Raw genomic sequence first — 19,520 nt, 5'->3', positions numbered from 1 at the left:
CCATAGGCTGATCCAGACTGCCTTGGAAAAGGGGGAGGCTCCTGAATGCCTGCAATACACTGATCATCATGTATCCTCACGTGGGTTGAATAGCAGAGGAAGTTTTTGAGAAAGGGAAGAAAGTAATCCACATCCTTCTGGAAGCCAGTTTTGCCATAAAACAGAGGAAGGTCAAGGGACCTGCATGGAAGATCCAGTTCTTAGGAATAACATGGCAGAATAGACATCATCAGATCCTTATGCATGTGATCAACAGAATAACTGGTCTATCCACACCAACTAGCAAAAAGTTTCCATGAGCTTCCTTAGGCGTTATGGACTTCCAGAGAATGTGTACTCTGGATTACGGTCTGATTGCGAACTCTCTATATCAAGTGACGTTTGGCTTGAAAAACCAAGTCTTGTGGTGACATGGCACCCCAGGTAGAATTGAGTCAGACAAGGGGACTCATTTCTGAAACAACCTTGTAGACACCTGGGCCAAGGAGCATGGTACTGAGTGGGTATATCATGTGCCTTATCGTGCACCAGCCTCTGGACTGTTAAAGATTACACTGAGAGCAATGGGTGCTGGGATGTTCAAACTTCGGGGTGCACAATTAGCAAAAGCTACATGGTTAATCAATGCTCAGGTCTGCCAGTCAAGCTGACCCTGCCCAGTCAAAGCTATTACATACTGTAGAGAGAGAGAACATTCCCGTAGTGCACATGGCAAACATCCTGGTCATGGAAGAAGTGTTAGCGTTGAAACTGTGTGTAGCTTTGACAGCTCCAAACTTTGTATGGAGGAACATGTTTGTTAGAGACCGTGTTAAATTGAATTAGACTAATGGGCTTTTTTTTAAGTCATAATTGATTCGACACTAATATTTTTATTGATTTGTCACTGGAGTATGTGGATGCTCTAAAATCTTTGCTGCTGTGAATAGAATAGGAAGTTGTTACTGACTAGTAACTAATGTTATAGCACAGAGGTGTTTCATTGTTGTTTTTTAACTGAAGATTGTGTTAATTTGGATGAGCTTATTTCTATTCTTTTTGTTTTTTAGACCACTTGCAGGAAGCGTGTTGTCAGGATCCTCTTCCCCATAAGTTCACCTTCAGATTGAAGATCGTCTAATGGGAGGGAGTTCTAAAGAACACTGTTAACTACCATCCAGGTAGAAATATATCCCAGTACTGGGAGCACGTAGTTTCACTGGTCTTAAGAGATTTTCCTGCTCTGTAAATTGTAAATAGATGATTTGTTACAAGTTAGTTTTTCTTTCTTGTCAATAAATGTTAAATAATACAAATCCATTTTGATTTCTTTGCCTTTCTAAATCATTTAAAAGTGAATTTTCTGGTGGTTGATGGAAGGTTGAATTTGCAAGTAATCGTGTGAAAATGAGGAGCTTGACTTGTAAGTATATGTGTATAATGTGAGCTACGTTGAGTGGTTACAAGAACGTCACCAGTGCAATCTGTTAACTCTTCCAGTGGAGTTGCTCAAACTTCTAAAAGTAGTTTGTAAGTTAAATATGCCAATAGAGATTGTCTTTGAAAAACAGCGTTCCTGACTGAGTGGCTTTGGTTCCAGTGTGGATCACCGCTGTTATTGCCGTAGGTGTACAGGAACTCCAGCTTACAATGTTGTAGGATCTTTTAGTTTAGAGGTAAGTCACAAACAGAGCTGAACTGCTGCACTGTCATCATCTTTCAGTGCTTTTGAGATCCGACGTTTGATAACTTGTCCGTTAGTTTTTCATTTGCTGGGAATGTCAGTTTTTAGTATTTTTCTTTTTTTTTTTTTCTTAATCTCCTGGGAATTTCACTCTGCATAGATCTATTATTAATTCTATGGCAATTCTCAGGTGTTTTCTCAAAAATCTCAATGTCAGTAGCAAAAGTAGGTCTGTCTAGGAATCATTCAAAGCCCAGATTGAGCTCAGGTATACAGTGCGTAGCACTGGCAGTTGGTGGGGGTTTTTGTGTTTGTTTATAATGCACTTTTGCCACAGCTCAACTCTGTTTTTATTATAAACTAAGTGTTGCGGGGTTGTCTGACATTTAGAACTTTGGAGTTTGGAACAGTATTAAAACCATTCTGGCACTGCAGAAAAAAATTGTGAGGGTGGGAGAGTGAGAATAAATGTTCTCCTGAGCAACGGTGACCTATGCTAAAAATGACAGTGTACTGAGGTATGTAAAGGCTACAGAAATAAAAAGAGCAAGAGGGATTTTCCACTCTTGGAATGTTCTGTTAACTCCCATCAGCCATGCCCTCACAGCACTGGTTAGCATTCTGCCAGGAAGGGCCTCGTTGAAGGCCAGACTTTGTACCTGCAGTTTTAGTACTTCTTGACGCCCTGTATCAATTCCAGATTGTATTTACAACTAAAGGAATGGAGAATCGGGCTTTAGATTAAGACTCCCAGCCTTCATAAAACTCATCCTGCATTCTGCCTCTTTTGCCTGTGTGGGAAGTGTGTGCATGTACCCATTAGTGCGGGATGCGGGAAGGGGATGCTATATTTGCACAGGGAGCCTAAAACTGATGCAAGTGCTGCTTTGCTCTTACAGGCTGCTGATTAGGTTGCTTTGTTGAGTCCCTTGAGCAGGAAATGAATATCAGGACTCTCTTCCCTTCCCTTGGATGTCCAGTCAGGGTCATGCTCTCTTGTGCTTGTGGTCTAACATGAGGAATCGTTACTGCTTTTCTTTTCCACTCTGTTGTAAGTAGGAGCGGAGATGCCTTCATCTGGAGCAATCCATAACATCGGGTTTTTTTAATTGGGTCAAATCAATGCATTGGACAGAAACAAAGCAATAGCCACGTATATAACATACTGCATTCTGCTAAGCAGGAAGTAACACACCTTTTTCTTTGACCTGCCTTAAATCTGATGAATCAGTCAGAACGTGTCCTTCCTATACCTGTTAGACTCAGTCATAACTACATAGAAGTTCCAGTGAAATCTGTACGTTGACTCAGTTTTAATTTTCAGGCAGCATTGAGTCTTTGTCTTGGATCTTTGTACTGATTATCTTTTTGGGGGGAGGGAGGGATTGTGGGGTGCCTTTTCAGTTTTTCCAGTGACCATAAATGAGATTCACGTCAGTGGAAGGTCTGAAATGTGTCACAAGTTTTAAGGTGTGATAAACAGGTAAAGTGGACAATTTGTAGGGCATGGGAGAAGGTGACGGTATATTTCTTCTGCATGTAGTAAATTTCCACTTTTTCTCTTAGTGCATGGAAACCAAAGTACAAGCTACTTGGAATGCATTTATGGACATAAAGGGAAATCGTTCTTCAAGCAGTAACACATCTTCTTGAGCAACAGTGCACAGGTACTAAGGTAACAGTTTAGCTGCTGCTAAATACCAAGACCAGTTTGTGCCTCAGACACTCAGAGGAGTGACCAGCTGTCTTGATTGTTCACACTATAACCCCGTTTAATCTCCCAGGCTGCAACACATGCGGCAGGTAAATACTAGACATGAGAATATCAGGAATTAAAGAATATCCAGAACTTAGAGCTCCCCTGGCACAACAGAAGCGACCTGAGACTGCAGAGGAGCTCAGGGTCACGGTGGCAGTACCAGTGTCCAAAAGTTATCCCAATCTGCTGCTTTTGTGCTGCCACACAGAGGAAGGAGACAGGTTATCCAGTGGTCTAGAATGGTTACACTGTAGCTCAGTTACACCTACAGTATATAACTTACTGGCACCAAATGTGCCACGAGCTATAGAACTGTTGCTCTGTTGTTACCTAATTCTGAACATTTGTGTCTTGAGATGTGGTAGATATAAAAGCAAATGCTTATATCCAGAGCTTGAGAGCAGCCTCAGAAGGTCTGCATTGTCTGGTGATGATAGAAGAGGTTATTAAAAGTCACACTTATTGTATGCTTTTGGCAGCTCAGGATTGGTTTTGCCATTTTAGTCTGTGGTATTTTCAGTACCTCGAGGTACGAGGATCCTTCTCTCCTGTGGGAAGCAAATTGGTTATGCTGGTATGTGGTCTGCTGGTGTAGAACTGACTGCTTTCTCATGTTATTCAGCTGTTACTAAAATAAGACTCGCTCCTCTGCAGATAAGCAGTTTAAACTCATCTGTTAAGGCTTGTGCAATCTTTTTTCCCTTTTCTATTCCAAGCTGGGTATTATCCTCACACACGTATGCTTCAGGATATACATCGGACCAGGGCCAAATGCTTTGCAGCCTAAGAAATTAACTGTAGATTGAGTTGCTTACGTTGTGCAAAGAAAACCAAAGGACAAGGTATGGAAAGCTGTCTACCTGCCTCTTTGGACACCAGGGAAAACTTTCCTGTGCTGCAGTAACCTTGCTTTGTTTCTGGTGCTACCTCAGCCTGGTGAAGCTCCATCGCCCCCTGGTCCTGCTGCCGGCGTACCTGTTTTCTGGTGCTCTGAGATCCCACTCTGTAGCAGGTGGAGAGCAGCTCTTTTTTTTTTTAGCTCAGATTAAATGCATTTCTTCTGACTTTTTTTCCCCTCATAAAGGAAACGAACATAATTTACAGAGACTTCATCCAGCTCTGAGGATTTATAGGCTTGGAGTCCTATGTTTGATTATTTTAAACTTGCAGCATAAAAATCAGGCCGCTTCAGGTTGCTATCTACTAAATGTGGGGAGAAAAGGCACTTGGGTACTCACCCACAGAGCCAAGGGAACTTGAGCAAGATGCAGCCTGGTACAGCTTTGAGATTCCCTGCTGCTGGTTACATTTCAGTCTCTCCCTCACATTCATACCATGTGAGTGGTGGAACTGACAAAAATATTAACAGGATAGTGATTGGTGTCTGTTCCCTTCTCTCCTTGAACGTAAATGGGGAGTACAAATGATTTGACCAGAATAAATAAGTCAGGTGTTTCTTTGGATTGGTTCAGTAGCCGGTGACAGATCCTGTTCTGGGAGCACACCCCGCTGCACTGCCCTGGGCTCCAGAAGAAAGGCACCGGAGGGGAACACCACGCCAAGCTGTTGGCAGCATGCACACAGGTTTGTACTCTACCAAAGGAGGCCAGCACGTACCAGCAACCTGCCTTCCTTTCCTGTGCAGGAGGTATCCGTTCATTTTTTGTTTGCACAGTTCTGCTGGGGGCAGTGTTGGCTTTATAGCTGATTCTGCTTTTGGAAGCTCTCTGCTCAATCCAACAGATTATTTGCTCTTTTACATTATTCAAATCTTTGTACTGAGCCTTCTGCTCTCCACTGACTTGCTTTTGCAGAGGTTTGTTCCTGTGATCATGCTTAGTGCTTTCTTTTGATTATTATTCCATTTTGAATGGATTGAGGAGACTTGTCTTCTTGTTTATATCCATAGAAACTGGAGCAAAGGGATTTTAGTCACTAAATTTACACCTAGGTAGCGCTGCTATCACAGTAGCTGTCTGTTTCATACAGACGTATATTGTGAGCCTGTGTTTACCAATGATAGTGACTAAACTCCTTATTTTAGAATACATTTTAGCCAAACTGCTGCTCTCAGAGTGCTAAAAGGGTTATGTTTCGGTGGAGCACATTCAATGGCTCCAGAACAAATATTGCAAAAGGTAGTGCCTCTGCAAGTGAGATTGTATTTGAATGTATTATGGCAGACAGTTAAAAGGTACACCTAAATGGAAGCAGTCACATATATAGAAAAGAGCTAACGTTTAACTCAGCATCCTTCCTGAACGTTAGCAATATTAGTCTTGTGTAGGTAGCTAAGTCATCCCTTCTTGTTGCCTGCATTGCTTCCTTAATCAAGTATAAATACAAGCTCTGTGTGGGGAGTGGTATTTTTTTTCCCCCGTGCTCTGTAGCTGAAGTTGTGTGATCTCAGGACATAGCTTCTGTTTTCCACTAGAGGCCAATAAAGTGTAAGACAAGACAGCTGCAAGGCTTTAAGCAGAAAACACCCTCATTTTTTTCCCTTCCAGACCTGTTGCTCAGCTGTTGTATTTATCTTAATAATTTTTTTCTTTCAAAAATGGTTTGCCCTCTAATAAAGTGGAATTCAATTGCCAATTCTTCCTTCCAGTGTTTTGTTCCCAAAACCTTCAAGGAGTTAAGAGTTGTCCTCTTGACTGGTGTTTTCCTTCCATGTTTTCAGTTCTTAGTTAACCCTGGAACAGCCTCCACAGAATAAGTGGGTCATGAAAAAGGCTCTGGAAACAGAATAGCAATGTCAGTACTGTGGTCTTTTAAGAGTTTCAGGAAACGCTATGGCTAGCTACTCCATTTTTCTGGGGATCATCCCAGACAAGGTGCGTTCAAGCCAGCAGCATCCCATTGCAGCTGAAGAGCAGGGGCCCATCCATGCTTTGTCATCAGTCAATCTGGGTGCTGCAGCCTCCTGGCTCCTTGGGTCTTCTCTCAGTCCCAGGTAACAGAACCACTCTGTTGCAGTTAGGAGGTTCAGGACAGCCAGAAGTCCTCAGATACAAAGAAGGTTGTGCCAGCTCTGATGCAGACAAGAAGCAGTTTGGGACAGCTCTTGTTGGCCTGGGAACTATGCCATGTTTCCTAAATTAGCAAGGAATAGCTCTTCCTAACATCAGAAACATTTACAGCATGACAAAAGCACTTATTTGCCAAAGAAGCCAGATTGAAAGGCCTCAGGTAGCCTGATTTAGTGGGTGATGACCCTGCCGTAGCAGAGGTTTGGAACTAGGTAATTCTTATTGCTCCTTCCAGCCTAAGATGCTGAAATGGGCTGCCCAGGGAGCTGGTGGAATCGCTGTCCCTGGAGGTGTTCAAGAAACGTTTAGATGTTGTACTGAGAGACATAGTTTAGTGGGAAATATTGGTGATAAGTGGATGGTTGGACTGGATGACCTTGGAGATCTTTTCCAACCGTGGTGACTCTGCGACGATTCTCGATACTGAAATGTTCAGGATTTGGCTGCTGCTTAGCAAGGGTCACATGTATGTGTAATCCCTGTTGCATTGCTCCTGGGCCTGGTCATAGTACTGTGCTTTGGTTACTTCTTCTAAACCTGTGAAATGGCCCTGAAGATCGTGGTGAATTTGCCTTTAGAAGTAGCTAGGCTTCTCCCTTTTTTTTTTTCCTTTTTTTTTTCAGGGTATGCTGCCATGGTAGGATTGCAGCTCAGGAGAACATTACCCTGCCAGCTTTAATCTGAGTGTGACCTGCAGGGCACGTGTGGTGGCTTGGCTTAACGCACCGCTTTTAGCCAGAGCACCCACAAACCCGGACACACAGCAGGACGGGTGCTGCGAGGTGCATACCTCACACGTGTTCTTCAAGAATGTGAAGGTTGCAGTACTGCAGTGTTTGCCAGGTAAATGCCTCTGGAAACCTACCCTGTGCTGCCAGTGGCTGCAGTGAATGTTGTATGCCTTCCCATGAGCTGAAAAAAAGTGGATACGTTATTATTGTTTACTCTTCGCTAACACCGGTGTAACATAGCAGGGAGTCTCGAGCAGCAGCAACAGCTTCCTGGCCATTATCCGCTGCTGCCGGTGGCTGTGTGTGTGCAGTGTGATGGTGTTACACTCGGGAAGGACCTGCTATCAGAGAGTGGTACCAGCTGGTGAGAACAGTGAGAAAAATGAAGCAGAGGAAATCTGGCTCGGCTTTATTTATCTCCTCATGTGAGCAGTGTCACAAACACTCCTGTGGCAAATAGCAGAAAATGAAAAAGAAGGAAGAAGTGTGACTGACATCAGCTTTTAATCGAGGAGTATGCAGCTATTTTTGCAAAATGAGCAATTTTGTCTATTGCTGGTTACACATGCTGTTTAATTCCTCTCGCTTTCCTGCTGTGCATCTTTTTCTCTGGTATGTGGAAATCAAATGGAGTGTCGTCAGGAGCCAATTTTTAACATTAGATGCTCCCCTGTATGCATGTGTTCAGATTTGCATGAAAGACTGGGACTTTTGGTACAAGGTGCTGTAGAAACAAAATGAAATAATATCTGCTCTACAGTGATTGTGTTCTAATTGACAAAGGGAAAGCGCCTGTGTGTAATTTTTCTGGTGTTTCTATGATGCTTGAAACAGTGGGGCCGGGGCTTGAAGTGTTGTTATAATTCAAGTCAGTGTTGATAATTCTGTGTTTTCTGGAAGAACGGTGTTGCAGAGTGACTTCCTGGCTGTAATTTGAGCAGGCTGAAGCAGGCTTGTGGTCTGAAATGTGAGCTGCAAGTTCCTTGGCAGGGTTTCAAGACGAGCACATCTCTCTCTGCTGAGGTTTGCCACATCGGAAAGGCTCAAATGAGAGAAGGGACTTGGGGTCTTCTCCTCGCCTTAACCCCGAGGGGCTGTTTCACTTGGCAGGTGACAGTCCCTTCCTGCACAGCTGCTTTGCCCACCTGTTTTCTCAGGGCAGGCGTTAATTCTGGAAGTTGATTATTGGGTCTGGAGAGAACATTGCCGGTGCTGGTGGTGAGAGGTGCAGCGGAGCTGGCAGCCCTGTGGCTGTGCTCAGGTTATGGCTCTGCATTGGGCCCTCGGCTGCCACTCTTCTGCAAACAACTGCATCAGGGCTCATTGCGAGCTGCTCTGCCCAGGGGAAACCCGCTCAGCTGGCACCTGCAGTGTTCTGTGCTGAGCCCTTCATGCCATCCCGGGTAGCGCGAGTCAGTGGGATGCCCGCAAATGAGCAGGAATGTTTGATCTGGTCCCGTAATTTTGTTAACTGTTTCTCCTTATATTAATTTACATTTGGATGATTCAGTAAGAAATTACAGCAGAATTTAATAACACTAATATTAAAAAATCAATATCAGGTCTGCATAGCTCCATCTGATTAGCAGTTTTTCCTCTTGATTAAATTATGCATTTTTAATACAAGCCCTTCGTTTGTCTGCGATAATGTGGCACTGCAGCCCTGTGTGCAAAGCGACCATATTGCAGAGCCCCCTTAGCTGCTGCTGGATGCAAATTTCCTTGTTTCTCAGGAGTTTTTTTCTGCACCCATCACACCGCTTGCCTTTGCTTGCCTAGAATAAAAGGTCATTGTAAATCTTGATTATTCTTGGAAGTAACTCACGCTTATTTCCTAGGCTTGATACGTTTCGTCCTCGAGTGCATCAAAAATAGATTTAATCAAACATGAAAATTTGTCTGGGAGAAATTGTTGGTAGTTCTTTCCGGTACTTTTTTCCATATAAAGTGGATTTTTTTTTTTTTTTTTTTTTGAGAAACACACAAACTGAATTTAAACTGTTTTTCATTTTGAGTTGGAGAGCAGAAGTGGAATAAGGTTATTTTAAGACTTTTTGTGCTAATTTTTACTGGGGTGGGAAATGAGAATTCATTCACCCAACTCTAATCTAAGTAAGTCATTCTTCAAGGCTGCTAGCAGCAAAGTGTGGTCAAAACAATGGTAGCAAGATTTAGGATCTCACTGAAATGCATAGTAAGATGTGTGTTGAGTTCAGTGATGCCCCATCCCTGGAGGTGCCCAAGGCCAGGCTGGATGAGGCCCTGGGCAGCCTGATCTGGTGGGGCAACCAGCCCATGGCAGCAAGCTGTGGGGCTCGGTGGCCTTTAAGATACCTTTGAACCCAAGCCATTCTGTGGTTCTGTGATTCCATGTGATTCGATACAATCAATTCCTGTGATTGTATGCCAGGACATCGTGTAGATAGGGTTAATGATTTAGCAGGTATTCCTCTTTCTGCAACCCCCGACATTTTAATTTGGAGTACATTTTGTGTGAGGTTGATTACAGATCCATCATTTTCTGTGTGTGTTGTAATAGGCGTGATCGGGGTCTCGGGATGTAACGTGTCAGGCTCCTCCCTATGTGTTAGGTACGTGCCACGTGTACCATCCAGTGGGCGTACACGAAGGGTTAAAAGATATATAAGTGCTTGTTAGAACTTAATAAACGCCATTTTGCCGCTCATCATATTGGTGTCACCTCGGTATTTGGCCAAGCCGCAGGCTCCCCTAAGCAACGAACATCACGGTTGCCTGCGAAAGGCAACAAGTGGTGACCCCGACGTGATGCTTAGGGGAATGAGTCGGCTGTCTGCTTGACGGGGCAGGAGCCCACCGCGGAGCGTTAGCACTTGCTGGGCGGTGGAAGCCGGGGGACAAGCCCGGGGACAGAGGGAATCTGCAGTCACCCCTCTGTCGGTGGAGGTCGCGGACGAGCGACAGATATACCCTCCGGAATCATGCCGGAGAAGAGCCTGGGATCCTGGTCTCAATCGGGAGGAGGATCGGGGGCGTCATGGAAGCCGTCATAAAGGTGATCGTTCATGCGTGTAAGATTTATAACGGGAAGCATGCTCCTTCTCAGAAGGAGATAGCTGCGGTCCTCTCGTTGCTTGAGAGGGAGGGGCTGTTAACATCGCCCCACGAGATTTATGACCACAATAACTGGGATTCAATTACCGCTGCCTTATCCCAACGAGCAATGGTCACTCAAAAAGCAGCGGAATTTAAAACTTGGGGTTTGATTCTGGGAGGATTGAAGGCTGCGCGCGAGGAGAAACTTGCGAGCGAACAAGCCAGGGAGCTATTGGGGTTAGAGGTTGCGGGGCCGGGAGTGGGTCTCATTCCTCGTGCAGGTCCGGCTGGAGATAAGGTGGCGCCAGTCCCTACAACCCATCCTGCCACGATAGCTCCGGGAGCAAAGAAGGACGAAGTTGCATCGAATTGTTCAAGCGTGGAGGCCACAACACCCCCACCTCCGTATCCCTCTCAAGGCTTATATCCTTCACTGAAGTCAGTCGGGGAGGGGGGGGGAAGGTCCTTAGAGGAATGTGGTAACATCTCCTGCAGGGCTGATAAGCAGGCTTCGGGGGAGGGTACGGCATTCCGAGGAGGTACAGCGCAACCCGTGTGTTGTGATAACGAGTGCAGCTCAGTCTGTTGCTGTAGCAACTTCCCCAACGGGGCGGACTGCACCGTCCCGCCCCGCGGTGAATGCAGGGGCGGAGCCCCGTGGCCAACGTCCCAGGGGTCCACCCCTGAGGGGTGCAGTCCCACAGCACCCGCCCCGTGGGCTCCGCCCACGCTCACTGATTGGGCCCGGGTGAGGGAGGACTTACGAGCAGCCGACCCAGCGCGGCCGCCGCTAGCCCTTCCGGTCATAATCAAGACAGAGGGCCCGGCGTGGGTCCCTCTAGATTCTAAAGCAATAACCCGCCTTTCTGAAATTGTTAAAACAAAGGGGCTGCGTTCCCCAGTAACAATGGCGGCGGTAGAGGCCCTCATGGCCTCTAGCCTACTACCGTACGATGTGATCAGCCTCATGCATGTGATCCTTGAACCGGTTCAGTACACCCTGTGGTATGATGCTTGGAATACACACTTGCAAGCAGTGGTGGCGGCTGCCACCCGAGATGCCCGACACCCAGCCAATGGTCAGGGTCGAGGGGATAGGACTACATTAGCGCGTCTCCAGGGTGTAGCGGACGGCATGGTGGGATCTCCGGAAGGCCAGCTTAGGCTGTTGAGACCGGGAGAGTTAGCTGCAGTCACAACTGCGGCCCTACAGACCCTTCGGGAGCTGGCTCGAGTTACAGAGCCTACTCTCCCGTGGGCGGATATCAAACAAGGCCCTTCAGAGCCTTTTGCAGAATTTGCGAACCGCTTGATTCGTGCAGTTGAGGGGTCCGATCTTCCGGAGCCGGCCCAAGGTCCTGTTATCATTGATTGCCTTAAGCAAAAATCGCTCTCGGACATACAGCAAATTATTAGGGCGGCCCCAGGCAACTTAACAACCCCAGGGGAACTTATCAAATATGTGCTTGACCATCAGCGCGCTGCTCCGTTAACAAATGAGGGCTTAGCCGCAGCCCTCCAGCTCGCAGTACAGGCAGCTGCACGCCCCAAGGACGGGGGAGGGAAAGGTGTCTGTTATAAGTGCGGACAACCCGGACACTTTAGGACCAACTGTCCGAATAAAGGTGGCTCAAAAACAGACACAGACAAAAAATGCCAGTGGTGTGGTGGGGCGAGCCACACGGCGCGTAACTGCAGGAAGATCAAGGAAGCGATGCAGGGAAACGGCCAAGGGAGGGCGCCTCGGGCCCAGGGCACCTTCCCAAATCAGAGCAATGGGCCAAGAAGAACATGCCCACCGTGGCATTAGCCATGGGATTGGGGGACCGTCCACTAGTTAAGGTGATAATGTCACATGCGGGTCCGTGGCCCCAAAAAGAGGGACCTCGAACCACGCTTTTTACGGCTTTGCTAGATTCTGGTGCGGACGTTACAGTGATTGCGGAGGCCGATTGGCCGACGAACTGGCCACTCACCTCGCATTGGCAGCATATTGGGGGAGTGGGAGGCACAGTCCCAACAAAAGGGGCTGCAGAGGAAGTGGAGATCGCTATCATTGATAGGAGTGGGACGATGGAGGCACCGGTGTTGGTGCAACCCCTCGTGGCACCGGTGGAAGGATCAATCTTAGGGCGTGATTTTCTCACGTCCTTGGGAGTTCGACTCACACATTTATACTAAGGGCCACTGTGTACCACCTTGCGCTGCATTTTGCCATCCCATTACGCTGGAAACGGGAAGCGTCTCCCGTTTGGGTGGATCAGTGGCCCCTTCCTACTGATAAATTAGCAGCGCTGACGCAGCTGGTCTCCAGGGAACTGGAGGCAGGACACATTGAACCGTCACTTAGTAGGTGGAACACGCCCATCTTTGTTATCCGGAAACCATCGGGGTCCTTCCGTTTATTGCAGGATCTTCGGGCTGTTAATGCACAGCTCGTCCAGTTCGGTCCCGTTCAGCAAGGCGGTCCATCACTTGCAGCCGTTCCCAGGGGATGGCCCCTTGTGGTCATTGACCTTAAGGATTGTTTTTTCTCCATCCCTTTGGCAGAACAGGACCGGGAGGCTTTTGCATTCACAGTCCCTGTACGGAATAACCAGGGCCCAGCTCAAAGGTTTCAATGGAAGGTTCTCCCTCAGGGAATGGCCTGTTCACCTACTATTTGTCAGCTTGTGGTGAATACAATTATCGCGCCAGTGAGACGCGACATGCCAGACTGCCAGATTGTCCATTACATGGATGATCTTCTGCTTGCAGCTCCGACAGGTTCCCAACTACAAGCCCTAGAAGCACGGGTGTCAGGCGCGCTCACGGGTGCAGGTTTCACGATCTCCCAAGAAAAGGTACAACGAGGGCCGGGGATAGAATTCCTGGGATATAAGTTTGGATCATCCACAGTTATCCCCGAGGGCCTGGAGATTAAGCCTCACGTAACCAACCTGTGGGATGTTCAGAAATTGGTAGGAGCTATCCAGTGGGTCCGGGGAGCGCTGGGTATTCCACCACGATTAATGAAGCCCTTTTATGACCAGCTGAAGGGCTCAGACCCACGGGAAAGGAGAGAGTGGACCCCAGAGATGGACGCTGCCTGGCGAGAAATACTATCACTGTGCTCAACAGCAAGTTTGTCCAGGTGGACACCGGGTATCCCCCTAGAGGGCGCTGTTACTCGCTGCCAGGATGGAGCCGTAGCTGTCATTGGTCATGCACTGGGCTCCTGTCCACAACCTCTGCGCTGGCTGTTCTCAGCACAGCCGGTGCGGGCATTTACCCCATGGGTGGAGCTTCTCTCCCTGCTACTTAGTAAGGCAAGGACATCTGCATTTAGGGATTTTGGAAAGGATTTGGATATAGTCCACCTGCCCAGGTTCTTCCGAGATTCACAGATCTTGCCTGACGAGATCCTCCTAGCCCTGCATGGGTTCGGAGGCAAGCTTAGGTATACGGGTTCCCTTCCGATTTTCGAGCTGGCACGCCCACTCCAGGTGTCACTCCGTCTTCGGGTTGTTGCTTCTCCCCTTGATGGTCCAACAGTATTTACGGATGCCTCTTCATCGACAGGTCAGGGGGCGGTTGTCTGGAAGAACCAGACGGGTGACTGGGAAATTAGAACATTTCAAGATCACGGTGTCAGTGTTCAGACGCTTGAGGCGCAGGCGGTAGCGATGGCACTGCTCCTCTGGCCAGACACCCCTTGCAATGTAGTCACTGACTCTGCTTTCGTTGCAAAAATGTTACTACGAATGGGGCAGGAAGGACAACCCAGTACTTCGATTGCCTTCCTCTTGGAGGAAGCATTGACGGCAAGGACAGCGCCCGCTGCTGTTCTTCATGTGCGAAGTCATTCAGACGTTCCGGGATTCTTTACAACTGGCAATGCCCTCGCTGACCAACACGCGGGGCACAAGGTTCTTACGGTGAGGGAGGCTAGAGACTTGCATTCTACGCTACACCTAGGGGCTCGAGCACTGTCAAGGACATGTTCTATTCCTATGGCGGTGGCCCGGGAGGTGGTGCAGGCATGCCCTCACTGTAATTCAGCCCCTGCGCTCAGTGCGGGAGTAAACCCTAGGGGAATTGCACCTCTCGACGTCTGGCAGACGGACTTCACGCTGGAGCCTCGTCTGGCGCCGAGGTCTTGGCTTGCGGTTACTGTTGATACCGCGTCCACTGTCATTGTTGCTACCCAACATGGCCGCGCAAATTCTTCTGCAGCACAACATCACTGGTCGGTGTGCGTCGCAACATTAGGCCTACCGAGTCACATTAAGACAGACAATGGCTCCTGCTTCATCTCGCGCTCCACCAAGGAGTGGCTAGCGCGTTGGGGCATCACGCATAGTACAGGTATCCCTGGCAACTCGCAGGGCCAGGCTATTGTCGAAAGAGCGAATCGTCTCCTCAAGGAAAAGTTGCGTGTCCTTGGGGAGGGGGAAAATTACAGGGGAAAGATTCCAGCGAGCCAACAGGGAGAGTTGCTGGCCCGTGCGTTGTACGCATTAAACCATTTTGAACGGGGGGAGAATCACCGCACCCCTATGCAAAAGCACTGGCAACCGAGGATTATTGAAGAAGGACCACCGGTGAAGATTAAGATCGACAATGGGTTATGGGAATCAGGGTGGTCTATTTTAGTTTGGGGCAGAGGCTACGCAGCGGTCAAAAACAAAGAGTCGGGAAACATTATATGGGTTCCATCGAGGAAAGTTAAGCCAGAGTTTGGCCTCAAGTAACGAGAACTGAGCGTTTCTGTTGCAGGCGTGGCTACTGGGGAAGCCGAAGACCCCGACACCGGAGAAGCGGAAAAAAACACTTATATGGGTGCGTGGACCACCGAAGACAAGCCAGGACACGGACCTGGCAACACAGCCGTTACTGCCCACACCGAGAAATTTGGTTCTATTTCTGCTAATGTGCCTGTGTCTATGTTCTTTGCCAGGGGGTGGCACGGCTATTGACTTCTTGCTTTTAGCTCAAAGCCACGGATGTGAGGATGTCGAAGGGTTCTGTTGCTTCAACTTAAGTGATCACAGCGCATCGATCCATAAACAACTACAGTGGATGCAAGGCCACACACAGAAGATCAAGGTGCAGGCCGATCCCTTCGGTGAATGGTTGGAGGGTCTGTTTGGGGAATTAGAGCCATGGCTAAAACAAATGCTTAAAACGCTTATCGTAGGTTTAGCAATATTCTTGGCTATTATGCTCTGTCTTCCATGCTTTGTTCAGCTTCTTAAGGCATGCTTAAGAAACTTCATAGAGGAAATCTCACGTCAGCAGTACGTGTATCAGCGCATTCAGGAGCAATTATAGACGCACTTAGGAATAGAAATAGAGTTAGGATTTGCGTTCGCGTTGTAACGGGTCAGCTTTCTATGGCATGGGGAGGGGGAGATGTTGTAATAGGCGTGATCGGGGTCTCGGGATGTAACGTGTCAGGCTCCTCCCTATGTGTTAGGTACGTGCCACGTGTACCATCCAGTGGGCGTACACGAAGGGTTAAAAGATATATAAGTGCTTGTTAGAACTTAATAAACGCCATTTTGCCGCTCATCATATTGGTGTCACCTCGGTATTTGGCCAAGCCGCAGGCTCCCCTAAGCAACGAACATCACGGTTGCCTGCGAAAGGCAACAGTGTGAATGGCCAAGACACGTTCACCCAGTTCACATCTTTGCACTTTCTCACCAAAGCATTACACTGGGCCGGAGAGCTGTAAAAAAATGGTGAGACCTCTGTTGGGTGGGGGTCCTTGCCCAGCTTCTCTGCCAGCAATTACACACAGCTGTGCCTTACCTCAGGGTTCAGAGGGAGACCGTTAAATGGGGCCAGTTTTGAAGCCATAAATCCTCCATGGGCTGATACTGTGTTTGTGTGGTTTCAGAGGGAGAGTTTATTTTGAACATTTTTAATGAAGGACTAAGTTGAAGATGGAAATAATGCTACCATGATACTGCCATGATTCTGAGCACATGCAAACATTTCTATTGCTTTTTATTGAAGTCCCTTACAACACTGGTACTATACTAAGGCAAACTGAAATAATGGAGGTGGGCTGACATTGCTGCCTTAGTGCTTCTCCCCTCTTGGAGAGTGACGTGATGTGAACGCTGGGCACTGTTTTCCTATGAGTTATCCTTGCCGTTGTGTTTCAGAATCCACCTGTGCAGGATGTCTGATTAATTAGCCAATATTAATTACTTCCTTGTCAGAGAGAGTTGTGTCTTATGCCTAACTAATGGTGATCTCTGCTTTTTAACTGTGATGGAGCAGCTACAAGGGGGATGAAGTTTACTTTTGAGGGAGGAAGTGGAGTGGCAGTTAATTTTTGGAAGGTGACTCAAAAGCAGATTTGCCTGCTATTTAGCACTAGGGCTATCTTTAGAACTATCAGAATTCCCGCTATTTAGAACAAGAGTGCTGAGTGCCTGATGAACCCTCCCCATAAATAATGCCATGCATTGAGCACGTTGCCATTCCCATCTCCCTTTCAGTGCTGTGCACACAGAAGCAAGTGTTGCACAATTGCTTGCTGGGATTCTGCAAAAACACACACAGGACATGGTGTCCCAAACCTGGAAAAGGATTCCCATGTAGAAAAATTTCCCAAGAGTTCTGATTTGGGTATTTGTCTCCCAAAAGCCATTTTAGTTCCATGCTTGATGCTGATCCCTCCCATGGTCAGAGTCAGAGGCGTGAGCTCACACCAGCTAAACACAGACATAACTGAGGTGAGGTGCTCTTGGCATGTGTTTGGGGGCTGGAAGAGCACAACAGGACAGATGTAGCTCCAAACTGCTGCTGGAAAAAGAAATTGCATCTTGCTGCATCCACCTCTGTCCTCAAGTAGGCATCACATGGGAAATGCTGGTGTTTTTCTCCAAAGCATCAGCCTTTTTCATCTTAGAACTGTGTAGCACTTGCTGTGTTTCTTTGGTACTCAACCCTGGTAGAGTTGTGGATAAAAGATAGGAAAGCACTACATCCTGAGGAGTTTAGTTGAGACAGTTTGGCTCTCTGTCACCAAACTCCCATTGCTTCTCTTAGCACAAGCTGTGTCTATGTAATATAAGCTTGAAAAATTCTTTAATTTAAAAGATATATGTCCTTATATGACAAGATTGAAAAGAAGGTATGAAAGCAGTGTGCTGGGGCAGAAATAAACAAGACATGTGAAACAAATCTTATGTGCTTTGGAAGGAAGGGCTGATCTCCAGTGGTGAATGCGATCCTGCCCAAAGAGACAGTGCTGGAGGACTCACCTGGGACTCGCACAAAAGTCCTCAGATCATCAGCACCCTTTGTGACAGCAAGCATGAATTGGAGCCATACAGTAATCAAGAGCTTAGATAAAGAGCATGTTTCTCCACTAGGGAATCTATGTTGTATAAATCTGTACTTGAACAGGTTCAAGTCTCAGGGGCTGGCGTGCTCCCATTGAAATGCTTTTCCTAGGGGTAGATAAAAGCCTCCCATAAATAAAGCTTTGAAATCTTCCAGGAGAGGTTAGCAATACAAATATGGGTGCACAAAGCTCAGTGCAAGCAATCATTCCACAGATTTTTATTAGAAAGTAGATATATGGGAGCAGCTATGCATGATAAATCAACTTATCTGCCTCTTTACTGGGTTTTATGGTAGCCATTAGCAGTCGTGACTGTCACAAAGATCATAACTGCTTTATTTCAACTGTCTTTATAAGGCATAGTCAAATACAAGCAGTTGTTGTTATTCTTAAGTATAAACTCTTTTTCCCTACATTGAATGGATTATATAGTGTTCCTGGTAAACTTCACACTTGCAGGGCCAGGGGAGGGAGGAAGAAGTTCTCATTCTTATATTTTAGTAGCTTCCTTGGAGGTGGCACCAAGCAACACCTCACTGCCAATGGGACAGTTTGGGGATTCTATAGGGAGCACGGGGGTGACCCAGCCTCTCCTTCAGGGTGCTGGAGTGAGTTTTGCTATTGCAGTGCTGATGCCAATGGCAAAACGCAATGTTTAATCATTCTCAGATGTCTCCTTGAATAAATCAGCTTATACGTAATCTGATTATACATATAATATAGACATATAAATTAAGTAGATAATCTGTAAATAATAGCATTGCCAACAAAATTGTTTTAATAAAGGGCTAGTGAGGCAGTCCTGTGTTTAAAAAAAATGTTTCTGTTGTTCTAGAGTAGGGCTTTCAAAGACATTTAAAGGAGTTTTGTGCCCAATTCTAGACCTGTACATGTTCATACTTGCTGCTGACTTAAATAGCTGTGGGGAACTGGGCACTCAGCTTGGATTGGGAACTCCCGGGAGATCCTTATAAGCCTTGGGAAGAGGAGGCTTTTATGTTGGTGTTGAAGAAACATGTCCATGCACTTTTCTTAAATTCTCACTCAATGCATCCTGTATGGTGCACAGCTTGGTGAGGTCAGTACCAAACAGATGCGAAATGTGTTGCTTTGGAGTGCCTCTTTGTGGATTCCTGTTGTACACGAGAAGACAAACAGTATCACATAAGACAGTAGCAGTATAGAAGATGGCATCATTAAGGTTGGAAAAGACCTCTGAGATCATCCAGCCCAACCACCAAGCCATGCCTACTAGCCATGCACAACTCAGTGCCACATCTCCGTGCTTCGTGGACACCTTCATGGACAGTGACTGTACCACCTGCCTGGGCAGCCTGTGCCACTGCATCACCACTTTTTCTGAGAAGATGATTTTCCTAATCCCAACCTGAACCTCCTCTGGTGAACGTGAGGCCATTCCCTATCGTCCTATCGCTGTTATGTGGGAGAAGAGGCCAACTTCATCTCACCGCAGCCTCCTCTCAGTTGCAGAGAGCCACAAGGTCTTCCCTGAGCCTCCTTCTCTCCAGACTGAACAATCCCAGCTCCCTCAGCCACTCTCAATAAGACCTGCGCTCCAGACCCTTGACAGCTTTTTGCCCTTCTCTGGACACACTCAAGGGCCTCAATATCCTTCTTGTAGAGAGGGGCCCAAAATGCAGTACTCAACACAGTGTTGAGTAGAGAGGAACAACCACCTCCCTGTGCCTGCTGGCGGCACTATTTCTGGTACAAGCCAGGATGCCATTGTCCTTCTTGGCCACCTGGGCACACTGCTGGCTCGTGTTCACCCAGATGTTGACTAACACTCCCAGATCCTTTCCTCTGTGCGGCTTTCCTGCCCCCCCTTCTCCCAGCCTGCAGCATTGCTGTAGATGTGAGGTAGGCTTATCCAGCTGTTTTGTCTTTGGTTGGTCAT

General features: G+C 47.2%; 2 protein-coding genes across 4 annotated transcripts in view; both read left to right on the top strand.

Moving 5' to 3' along the window:
- The window catches only part of CENPC (centromere protein C), a 31,925-nt gene extending 30,627 nt beyond the window's left edge, over positions 1–1,298 (top strand). For 2 of the 3 annotated variants that reach the window (XR_001463431.4, NM_001389296.2), the window contains one exon: positions 1,050–1,295. Coding sequence is in view for 1 of the 3 variants with exons in the window: in NM_001389296.2 (NP_001376225.2) it covers positions 1,050–1,092 (43 nt within the window). In the remaining 2 variants the exon portion in view is untranslated. Of the gene's footprint in view, positions 1–1,049 lie in introns of all 3 variants that reach the window. The other variant, NR_171270.2, reaches the window with a different exon arrangement.
- Positions 1,299–9,852: 8,554 nt separating this feature from the next.
- Positions 9,853–15,813, top strand: LOC770574. Its single transcript, XM_040699770.2, has 2 exons — positions 9,853–10,216; positions 15,016–15,813. Exons 1-2 carry the CDS (start codon positions 10,199–10,201, stop codon positions 15,568–15,570), a joined length of 573 nt encoding a protein of 190 aa, XP_040555704.1. The 5' UTR covers positions 9,853–10,198; the 3' UTR covers positions 15,571–15,813.
- Positions 15,814–19,520: the final 3,707 nt, after the last annotated feature.

Source organism: Gallus gallus, chromosome 4, assembly GCF_016699485.2.
Source record: "Gallus gallus isolate bGalGal1 chromosome 4, bGalGal1.mat.broiler.GRCg7b, whole genome shotgun sequence".
Lineage (NCBI taxonomy): Eukaryota > Metazoa > Chordata > Aves > Galliformes > Phasianidae > Gallus > Gallus gallus.
The sequence above is the reverse complement of the archived record's forward strand: the minus strand, read 5'-3'. Positions and strand labels throughout refer to the sequence as shown.